The sequence below is a fragment of the Salmo salar genome, chromosome 04 (assembly GCF_965601325.2).
Source record: "Salmo salar chromosome 04, fSalSal1, whole genome shotgun sequence".
Lineage (NCBI taxonomy): Eukaryota > Metazoa > Chordata > Actinopteri > Salmoniformes > Salmonidae > Salmo > Salmo salar.
This window is the reverse complement of record NC_138294.1, coordinates 67,166,276-67,177,581: the sequence shown is the minus strand read 5'-3', so window position 1 is coordinate 67,177,581 and position 11,306 is coordinate 67,166,276. Positions and strand designations below refer to the sequence as shown.

Genomic DNA, 11,306 nt, shown 5'->3' with positions numbered 1-11,306 from the left:
TACAGTGACTCTTTTCACTACATTTTTATTTAACCTTTAACTAGGCAAGTCCAACATGCAGGACTAAGTGAAATAAAATTATGAAAGTGGTAATAAAAAAATGAGAAAAAGCACTATATACATAACTCTGCCAGTGATTAATCAATAATGTATTTTGGGGTGGAGGCAGAGTAAAGACTGAAGGAGTGGAATGTCAACTGGGCGAGCAGCGGGTAAGGTAAATGGTGGGAGGGGTCCATAGGGGGATTAGCGGGGGAAGCAGGTAGCTGGTGGCTATTCAGCTGCCTACTCCCCCTATGGACATTCCCCCCTCTTACAGCTCTTGCACTAAATAGGCATTTTCACAGTATTATTCCCATCTCAACATGGAAATATAAAACACAGGAAAGTCACATTTTTGACTGGGTCTAAGTTATGAGTGATGTGGCTATATAATCTACTGTATGGAGGGATGTTTGTGTGACAGCAACCATGTTTTTATGCGAGTAAAGTCACAGGCTTATATATTAAAAACATGACTGCTGTGATGTAAATGCACTTTCAGTACATGTCACGAGAATTTTCAATCCCAATGATAACTAACAATTATTAAAGCTTTGATTAATTCCCGAGGTTTGTAAGACCCTGGGTTTAATAATAATTAGGCAAGACTCAGTTTATGCAAAAGGTTCGTACAGTTTATTCACGAGAACGTTCTAAAGTCCACAATACAAAGACATGCCATTTTATAACTCACTACTTACGCACATACCTCCACACAAACAGTAGGTAGAATGTATCCTTCCCCATGGTTCTCACCACTGTTCATCATTACCAAACTGGCTGTTCCATCCCCCTGTGATTAGAGGAACCTTGAAAGGACTCCCTGTCCTATCGTAAATTTCTCAAGAGTTCTAGCCAGGTCAAGTCATACACAGTTTAATTGTTCTCGGTATCTTCTTAGTCACACACACACACATCTCTACCGAACCTTATTGGACTTACATTTAGTACTTTACAATCATTATACATGCTACATAAACTAATAATCACTAATAGTTATGTTTCAGGGTGGAATTCTTTAATCATTACCTTCAAGCATACAAATTGCCTTACAGTACAATTACATAAATGCCTTAAATACTTAAGGCTATAATTTAACCTACAGTATTTAAGTTATTTTGCGCATTTTGATATTGCCTATAAGGCGCAACATTTCTGGTATTCGTATGATCGCGGTTTTGTCTCACCAGGGGTGATGGTCAGATTTGCGTTTATCGTCGAAGGAATGAGCGTTACACCGAGGCCTGTACTCTGGAGCGGGATCGATTTGGAGGTGGAGGGTCACAGCATCATCGGACTGAGCTTGTTCTCATTGCAGGAAATCTCAACGCTGTGCGTTACAGGGAAGACATCCTCCTCCCTCATGTGGTACCCTTCCTGCAGGCTCATCCTGACATGACCCTCCAGCATGACAATGCCACCAGACATACTGCTCATTCTGTGCGTGATTTCCTGCAAGACAGGAATGTCAGTGTTCTGCCATGGCCAGCGAAGAGCCCGGATCTCAATCCCATTGAGCACGCCTGGGACCTGTTGGATCGGAGGATGAGGGCTAGGGCCATTCCCCCCAGAAATGTCTGGGAACTTGCAGGTGCCTTGGTGGAAGAGTGGGGTAACATCTCACAGCAAGAACTGGCAAATCTGGTGCAGTCCATGAGGAGGAGATGCACTTCTGTACTTAATGCAGCTGGTGGCCACACCAGATACTGACTTACTTTTGACCCCCCTTTTGTTCAAGGACACATTATTCCATTTCTGTTAGTCACATGTCTGTGGAACTTGTTCAGTTTACGTCAGTTGTTGAATCTTGTTATGTTCATACAAATATTTACACATGTTAAGTTTGCTGAAAATAAACGCAGTTGACAGTGAGAGGACGTTTCTTTTTTTGCTGAGTTTACATCAGAAAATGTATGCTTATTTCTGGTTGTTTATCAAAGTTAGGGGCTAACTCATTGAACCTGCTTTGTAGTATACCCCTCAGACAGACAGGTCATGTTGTACCTGATCTGCTGCACGATGGGTCAAGTAGAATGTACTCCACATCTATACTGCGGCCCATCCGGGTCCACCTTTAGGATGTCCTGATTGGCCAGCGGCTGACACGTGACTCCGGTACAGAGCAGGCGAGTGGACATTGTGGAGAGATGCTTGGCGTCCAGGTCGAAGGCAAACCGTTTCCTTCAACACAGGCCAGAAAGGAGGTTTTGGTCAAAGGTGTGAGGTGAGACAAGTAACCCCTACAATGTACTTTGAAATCTGATCAAAAGAGCTATCATTTTGTAACCTTAACTTTTTTCAGGATTAATATCACAGGACATAAGTTTCCCTGACCCAGAATAAGTCTATTGCTGGACTATTGAACATGGTATTTAGTCCAGGAGTATGCTTAGTCTGGGTCTGGGAAATTGACCCTCCATATTTCAATCAAGCTTTACCCTTTGTTATTCATGATGGCGGCGAGGTGGCTGGTTTTGTTCCCCGGCGCTGTACAGGAGCCAGGATATGGCTGCCTGTAAGAGGGTTCACGAAGTACGCAGGGAGACAGCTGGCCTGTTGGGATATAAGGGAGACAGTAGTAGACATGCAAGTCCATGGGCCCTGTTTGAAATGCATCTTAGCTTCTTTCTTTTATCAGAATAGATCTTACAAGGTAACCTCATCCAATCATGTACAGATCAGTGATGACCTCAAGGAAGGAAGGACGCATTTAGAATCCTCACCTTGTCTTGTAGAATGATGTGGCCAGCCTTGTAGAGATTGTGGTCATGGAAGTCTGTCTTTGCAGAGACAACCAGCAGGTCTGAAAGTTGCAGGTCACCCACAAAGGATTTCCCCTTCAGATTCAGGTCATTGAGCCTGGACATCAGAAACACACATTTTGTTTTTAATTTGCCTAATGTCAACCTCAATCACTAGAATGAATCCATGCTCAGTCAATATAATTAACAGGGAATGAAGAAACATCCCAGGCTTGTCACTGACTGACTTGTAGGCTGTCCCAGGTAGGCGAAAGCCCTCTCTCTTTAGGTAATCGATGGCGTCCTCCACCGTGGTCTTTAATATGTTCACACGCACATACCTTGGGAGCTGATAGCCTGAGGAAGTAATTTAACATATTTCCAGTGAAGTATCCCAGACAGTGTGAATAATGCAAAAAAGTTGACCAGCTGTACAGACTTCAGAAGCATGTTACTAAGTCAGTAATATTAGTGCACATATATTTTGTATCTAAGACTACTATGCCACTCCATCTCTTTGCAGCTCAAATGTCTTATTTTCAAAAATGTCTAACAGCTGGAGACTGGAGGAGAGTAGGTCCTGGTTGCAGTTGATCTTCATGCCGGCCAGGGCAGCCTGGAGCAGTGCTTCATCATCAGAGCCTTCCAGGCCGCGCCACACTTCAGCCCCTTACCAACAACCAGGTCATACACCAGAACCTGTGTAATGGACAGGACCAAACAAGAGGTAAGTGACCAGCCATGGTGTTGAGGGAGTGTTCTTCAATCTTGGTCCATGGGGATCTGATCCACAGGGTGTGCAGCTTTTGTTCTATCCATGTTGTAGCACGCCTGAATCAATTACAGTACATAATCAGGTGTGTTCGTCTGGGTCGAAACAAATGCCTGCATATTAAATATCAGGCTTGAAGAACTATATGTTTGAGGGACTGAATGGAGCTCCCGAGTGGCGCAGTGGTCTAAGGCACTGCATCTCAGTGATAGAGGCATCACTACAGACACCCTAGTTCGAATCCAGGCTGTATCACAACCGGCTGTGATTGGTAGTCCCATAGGGCAGCGCTCAATTGGTCACTGTAAATAAGAATGTGTTCTTAACTGACTTGCCTAGTTAAAAAAAAAAAAAGATTTTTGTTCAAAAAGGCACTATGGGGGTGACAATTGTCCAATGTGTTTCACATTACCAGGTCCTTGGCAAGATTCATTTTTATCTTCGTTTGTTTGAGGAGCTTTGTAGACTCAATGATCTCTTGGAGGGTAGATGAAAACTTCTGTGTTTCACACCAGGGCAAACAGATGCTTGACATTCTGGTGAGGTGTGAGCATTATTGTTAACAATATTAACACCCACAGTACTGCTGTAAAGTTAATCTCTAAAGAAAATATCTTTAGCTTCTAGGCATGAACAGCAAGGTGTTGCCTGTGTTATTTGATGTTTACTTTTTAGCTACGTGGTAAATGTTGACAGAGCAAGGCGTTAGCTAGCTAATTCACTGTAGCAAATTACCTGAAATGTACTGTCGTAAACCAGTCTATACAGCAGCCTGCTTCCTCTCCACTTCTCGGCAGCTTTCACGTACAAAGCCATTGTTAGAAAACTAGTAGAGTAAAACTTTATTTTTTTTTTACAGAGAATGTGTTATCATTATGTACAACTACATTAATATATCTCCACGACACCCACGTTTCTGCAAGTGGGCAATATACTTTACTGCCAAACAAACAAAAAAAACTTTACTGCCGGATGAAAAATGTAGGTATCGATTTACGTTAGAACTCAGTGCCTACGACCGTGCGACAGTTTCGTACTGTACTGTCTTTGACCGTGCTCTGCTACTGACTTCAGAAACGGAATGAAGACGAATGTTTATGCATTTGTAAAGCACGTTAGAGTAGTCGTTTTTGGGTGTCACACAGTTAATAACTACAACATTAATTATATTTAAATACACCGATATTGCTAGCTGAGCAAAGCTGCATGCACAGCAAGTAGCTAACGTTACCCAGGCTAGCCTCTCAGAGTTTGCTAGCTAGCTATACTTTTAGCCAGTGCTAACGTGTCACAAACTGTGCAAAGATGGAGTTTGCTGCTCTTATTGCCTTGACCGTATTAATAGGAATGCTGATAATTTTGGTCGCAATCGCTGTGGGAAAGCAGAAAGGAGAAATAAGTGATCAACTAGAGCAGAAAGAAGAGGACTCAGTTGGTAAGTTGCTCCTCTTGCTTGTTTGCATGTCTTGTTGCTATGGATTGCTATTGTACTAACTAACGTTAGCTAGCTGTGTCAAACAGGTGCAAGTTACACAATGTAATATAAGCCAGTGGCCCTTGATGATAGTTAGAATAGATATATTCATTTATAAGTATTGGCACCAGGTCAAAATTCTCTACATGTCCCGAAGCCAGCCATAAACTTGTTGCTGGAAGAAAGATTGAATTCAATGGTGACCAAAACCATAGAATTAGAATACTAGAAGGGACATTAATCTTCTTATGATGGGATAAAGGTCAGTCCATAGAGATCCGTTTAAATTACTTTATTAAATTAATTAGTATTCTAATTCCTACTTCTGTGGGTCAGGGAGTTGGTCAACCATGGTTTGCCAGTTCTGTGATAAGATATTGTGTAAAATAATGAATTTAAAGAATGTATCTGCACTGTTTGTTAGCTAACTAGGCAGCCAACATTCCATTCAAACAATGCAGTCAATCCTGCACCATAGACTGGCTGAAATCAGTTGATGTTAAGACTTAGACAAGTTGTAAATGCAACAAATACCGATATTGTATCATATCACTCAAAGCTTTCCAAGGAAACAAAAATGTAGACATTTATGGTTTGTTTACATATATTTTAGAGGCTATTTGTACAGACCATTTGTATAAAACCCTTATAAACTGTATTTATAATTATTTGACTATTTTAGGTTGACAATAATTATATTACACAATTTCTGATATCAAACACCTTTTATTTTTCTGCATTAGTAAAATAAAGATTATGCCTCTACTACCATTAATTCCAATTACACCGGATTTCTCTTAGACCAATATGGCTGCCATTTTTGCCCGTCTAGCAATTTAATGGGATCTCTGACCAAAACATTGTTTTGTTACAGAATTGTAAGATGTTGATTCAAAACATTTATCGTTTCCAGAGGAGAAAGCAGCCAGAAGTTTGAACATTTTGATAATGGAAGTTACTAGAAAGTGTCATATTGAACGTCTTGTGTAACGAGATGCCAATTCATCCCCTGCAGCAGAGGAAAGTGCAGTGAAGGCTTCCACTGCCAAGAAACAGAAACAACAGCGTCCTCGCAAGGAGAAAGCCCAGCAGCAAACCTTCAGCCATCCTCTCCTGGCATCCTCCTTGAAGGTGGGCCATGCTTCACATACTGTGAAACCCATATTACGCCATATCAAAGATCTATTATATTGACAAGATAGTTGAGTGACCGCTCTAACAATGGAAATGCATGTCCTCAGAGATGGGAGGCGAGATCAGGTGGGACCATTCTAGCCAATGAGGGCAGATACACGTGTGAACAACAGTTTTTTTTTTTCAAAGTTGCCAGAATGCCACATGTATCCACTTATATCAGTACATTTTGTAAAAGCCTAAACATTACAAAACCTCTATTCGGTCAAATAAGCCTCACGTAATTCAACACTCTCTCATAGTCCACCATATAAAAAATCCCAACTTGGTCTGCTTATCTCACGCGGACAGATTTTGGGCAGAGTAATCCTCTCGCTTCGCCTTTTCCTCTCTGGACATATTTGGGCATAATCTGCCATTTACTAGAGTGAATGATGTCATTGCCAAGGGTCGCAAAGAAGTGTATCTACAAGAACCAGCCCACAAGCCAGTTGTTTAATGCATGATAAGCTGCACCAACAAGGCACAAGTACTTGGGAGTATGGCTTCTCTCTGCACATATCAAAGCTGCAGGCGAAAGTTAAATCTAGACTTGGTTTCCTCTATCGTAATCACTCCTCTTTCACCCCAGCTGCCAAACTAACCCTGATTCAGATGACCATCCTATCCATGCTAGATTATAAAGACTTAATTTATAGATCGGCAGGTAAGGGTGCTCTCGAGCGGCTAGATGTTCTTTACCATTCGGGCATCAGATTTGCCACCAATGCTCCTTATAGGACACGTCACTGCACTCTATACTCTTCTGTAAACTGGTCATCTCTGTATACCTGTCGTAAGACCCACAGGTTGATGCTTAAAATCCTCTTAGGCCTCACTCCCCCCTATCTGAGATATCTACTGCAGCCCTCATCCTCCACATACAACACCCGTTCTGCCAGTCACATTCTGTTAAAGGTCCCCAAAGCACACACATCCCTGGGTCACTCGTCTTTTCAGTTTGCTGCAGCTAGCGACTGGAACGAGCTGCAACAAACACTCAAACTGGACAGTTTTATATCAATCTCTTAATTCAAAGACTCAATCCTGGACACGCTAACTGACAGTTGTGGCTGCTGTGCGTGATGTATTGTTGTCTCTACCTTCTTGCCCTTTGTGCTGTTCTCTGTGCCCAATAATGCTTGTACCATGTTTTGTGCTGCTACCATGTTGTGTTGCTACCATGTTGTTGTCATGTTGTGTTGCTACCATGCTATGTTGTCATGTTGCTGCCATGCTATGTTGTTGTCTTAGGTCTCTCTTCATGTAGTGTTGTATTGTCTCTCTTGTTGCGATGTGTTTTTGTTCTATATTTTTTATCCCAGCCCCCGTCCCCGCAGGAGGCCTTTTGGTAGGCCATCATAGTTAAGAACAAATTCTTATTTACAAACTTGCCTAGTTAAATAATGGTAAAATAAAAAAATTATGTAATGACAACGGTGTGTGACGAGGTTACAGAATTATCTGATGCTTGATCATCGATTGTGTAAAAACTGATCAGAGTTTAGGTTGCTGGTTTGAGTTGGGGCTATCATGGTGGTATCTATTAAAGCACAGAGATGGAGGTTGCAGTTTAAAAGGCTGATGCCCACTCATTCACAATGGTTGGAGATGATTAACTGGAAAAACAAGGAAGGGAAATAATAACAGTAAATGTTCTCCAATCAAATGATAATATAAATCAAGAAATAAGAACAAACTTATCATAAACGCATCCAAAAACACAAAAGGTATTGCAAAAAAAACACTTCTGCAAACTGTAAAGTTTGGTCTGCACATTGATTAGTGACAGGTGTGAGTGTTTAACCTGGTGGATTGGCTGAAGACCCGCCTCTGCTGGAGGGGGATTGGACAGGTGAATGGTGGTTGGAAGAGAGGACTGGCAGTCAGTGTAGGGGAAATTCGACAACAGCTAGACTGACTCGTCTCTGTCTTTCTCCCCAGAGTCACAGTGGCAATGTGACGTCCCTGGACTTCAGCAGCAATGGGAAGTACCTAGCTACTTGTGCTGACGACCGCACTGTCAGGATATGGAGCACCAAGGACTTCCTGGACAGAGACCATAAATGTCTGAGGGCCAACGTAGAGCTGGACCACGCCACGCTGGTCCGCTTCAGCCCTGACTCAAAGTACACACACACACACACACGCATGTCCAGAACAAAGGGTATAGATACAGTACATTCGGAAAGTATTCAGACCCCTTGACTTTTTCCACATTTTGTTACGTTACATCCTTATTATAAAAGGGATTAAATGTTTTTTTCCCTCATCAATATACACACAATACCCCATAATGACAAAGCAAAAATACGTTTTTAGAAACATTTGCAAATGTATTAAATAAACAGAAATACCTTATTTACATAAGTATTCAGACCTTTTGCTATGAGACACAAAATTGAGCAAAGGGGCAACGTAACAAAATGTGGAAAAGGTCAAAGGGTCTGAATACTTTCCGAATGCACTGTAGATAGATGGATGGATGGATAGAGAGCCTCTTGTCTTTCTATACTTATTTTTACTCTGTCTTGGTATGCAGGGCCTTCATTACTTGGCTGGCTAACGGAGATACTATTCGCATATTCAAGATGACCAAGAAGGATGATGGTAGTTTCACTTTCAAAGCTGCCCCTGAAGACTTCCCTCAGAAACACAAGACCAATGTCATCAACATCGGCATCGCAGAGACGGGTATGACTGCTAAATGTATTCAGACTGAATGACTAAAAGGCAGGAAGATGTGAATGTGTGATATGCTCATTTTTATGATTATTGACTGATGAATGACTATTAGAAGTTATGAAAGAGACCCTTGTTCCAGTCTAAAATCTCATCTGTCTCCCTTATTGTTTTCTGTGTTCCAGGCAAGTTCATCATGAGTGCCTCCACTGACACCAACATCCTCATCTGGGACCTGAAAGGAGAGGTACTGGCCTCTATCATCACCAACCAGATGACCAACTCCTACGCTGCCATCTCACCATGTGGCAGGTCAGTACCCTAAACGTGTCTGTGCGGGTTTTATAGCTAATGTAATAGTATTCTCAGGTACATCATTTCTGGATGATTTTCTGTCTTCAGGTTTGTTGCCTCCTGTGGCTTCACTCCTGATGTGAAGGTGTGGGAGGTGTGCTTCGGGAAGGGTGGCGAGTTCAAAGAGGTGGCCCGCGCCTTCGACCTGAAGGGCCATTCAGCTGGAGTCCACTCCTTTGCGTTCTCTAACGACTCACGCAGGTAAGGCATGCATTGTGTGGTATCCTATCAAAACATTGATGGTTGATTTCCATGGATGACATTATGATAACGTTCATAAGGTAGATTTCCCCCATTGAGGTATGTGAAACCATCTTTCGTTTCCCCCAGAATGGCCACCGTGTCCAAGGACGGCACGTGGCGACTGTGGGACACGGATGTGGAGTACAAGAAGCAACAGGACCCCTACCTACTGAAGTCAGTGCCTTGCCAGTCGTCGGAGGGAAGCCGTGTGGCCCTGTCGCCGGACGCACGAGTGGTGGCCATCTCCAACAGCTGCAGCGTGGCCATGTACAGCACCTCCACGGGTCAGCTGGAGGAGGAGTTCCACGGAGTCCACAGCGAGGAGATCACTGATCTGAGGTTTGACATCAACAGCCGCTACCTGGTGTGCAGCGGGGACCGGGCGGTACGTGTGTTCCACAATGCGCCGGGCTACCGTGCGGCCATCCAGGACATGCAGGCCATGCTGAAGAAGGCCCAGAACGAGGGCATGAAACAAAGGCTAAAACAGCAGATACAGGAGGCGCAGAGTGCGCTGGACACTGTGCTCACAGCACCCAAGGATTAAAGAACTAAAGCCCCCCACTAGGTTGGCTGTGTAGACCCCTATTTTGATCTCTCTCTTCCTCCCCTTCTCTCACACACTGCCTCCACAGAATGGCATGCGATTCGACTCCTATCAGGGATGTGGCATTTGCATGCTGGTTTTAATAAATAAATCATGATATGTTTCTATAGAAATATGGCTCTGTTTTGTTTTGTGAATGCTCTGCCTGCTTTGAAGTCAGGAATACTATGTTCTCTCTCTTCTTGGACCAGTAATCCTACTACTATAGAAGAGCTTGCTTTTCTTTGGCAACACAAACATTTGTTGTATAATAGGACCAGAATTCAGCTGGGGTGCCTTGTGTTTCTACAGTTCCTCTGTAGAAACATAAGACATACTAAACTAACAATTTCCATGACATCCTATCCAGGTGAATGCTATGATCCCAATGACATCGCATGCTAAATCTACTTCAATTAGTGTAGATGAAGGGGAGGAGACAGGTTAAAGAAGGATTTTTAAGCCTTGAGACAATTGAGACATGGATTGTGTATGTGTGCCATTCAGAGGGTGAATGGGCAAGACAAACGATTGAAGTGCCTTTGAATGGGGTATGGTAGTAGGTACCAGGTGCACCAGTTTGAGTGTGTCAAGAACTGCAATCCTGCTGGGTTTTTCACACTCAACAGTTTTTCATGTGTATAAAGAATGGTCCACCACCCAAAGTACATCCAGCCAGCTTGACAACTGTGGGAAGCATCCCTGTGGAACGCTTTCGACACCTTGTAGTCCATGCCCGATGAATTTAGGTTATTGAGGGCAAAAGGGGTGCAACTCAATATTAAGAAAGTGTTCCTAATGTTTTGTACACTCGGTGTCTAGACTTGACAGTTCATGCAGCTTTTGTGTTCTGATGGAATACCGAACACATTATGCGTCTACACCTACATTTAAATGTAGGTGTAGTGGTCTAAGACACTGCATCTCAGGGTTAGAGGTGTCACTACAGACCCTGGTTCGATTCCAGGCTGTGATTGGGAGTCCCATTGGGCGGCCCAGCGTCGTCCGGGTTAGGGTTTGGCCGGGGTAGGCCGTCACTGTAAATAAGAATTTGTTCTTAATTGACTTGCCTAGTTAAATTAAAAAAAATGTCTACTGTGCCCACATTGTGTCAGGACTCCCTTTTGCCCGCAACATATTCAAATGCCAGTATGCATTTTGCAAACGGTGGAAGCACCTAAATCTGATAACACAACAACTTGATGGCAGTAACCAACTACTGGTGGTCAGGGATGCATT

At 43.0% G+C, this 11,306-nt stretch overlaps 1 protein-coding gene and 1 pseudogene across 2 annotated transcripts; one reads left to right on the top strand and one right to left on the bottom strand.

Annotated features, from left to right (window-relative positions):
* Positions 1-655: 655 nt before the first annotated feature.
* LOC106603414 (28S rRNA (cytosine-C(5))-methyltransferase-like) lies at positions 656-3,384 on the bottom strand (annotated as a pseudogene). The gene is made up of 5 exons (XR_014391955.1): positions 3,338-3,384; positions 3,032-3,148; positions 2,766-2,901; positions 2,481-2,595; positions 656-2,223 (listed from the first exon to the last, which is right to left on the bottom strand). The product of XR_014391955.1 is annotated as a 28S rRNA (cytosine-C(5))-methyltransferase-like (transcript).
* Positions 3,385-4,572: 1,188 nt separating this feature from the next.
* On the top strand, positions 4,573-10,201 carry LOC106603440 (transducin beta-like protein 2). The gene is made up of 7 exons (XM_014197122.2): positions 4,573-4,990; positions 6,045-6,160; positions 8,147-8,331; positions 8,745-8,896; positions 9,070-9,196; positions 9,287-9,439; positions 9,569-10,201. Exons 1-7 carry the CDS (start codon positions 4,861-4,863, stop codon positions 10,026-10,028), a joined length of 1,323 nt encoding a protein of 440 aa, XP_014052597.1. The 5' UTR covers positions 4,573-4,860; the 3' UTR covers positions 10,029-10,201.
* Positions 10,202-11,306: the final 1,105 nt, after the last annotated feature.

Coding starts and splice junctions, on each gene's coding strand:
- LOC106603440 (XM_014197122.2), top strand. CDS start 4,861: ATGGAGTTTGCTGCTCTTATTGCCTTGACCGTATTAATAGGAATGCTG. Junction 4,991..6,044: donor GAAAGAAGAGGACTCAGTTG/GTAAGTTGCTCC, acceptor CATCCCCTGCAG/CAGAGGAAAGTGCAGTGAAG. Junction 8,897..9,069: donor CATCGGCATCGCAGAGACGG/GTATGACTGCTA, acceptor TCTGTGTTCCAG/GCAAGTTCATCATGAGTGCC.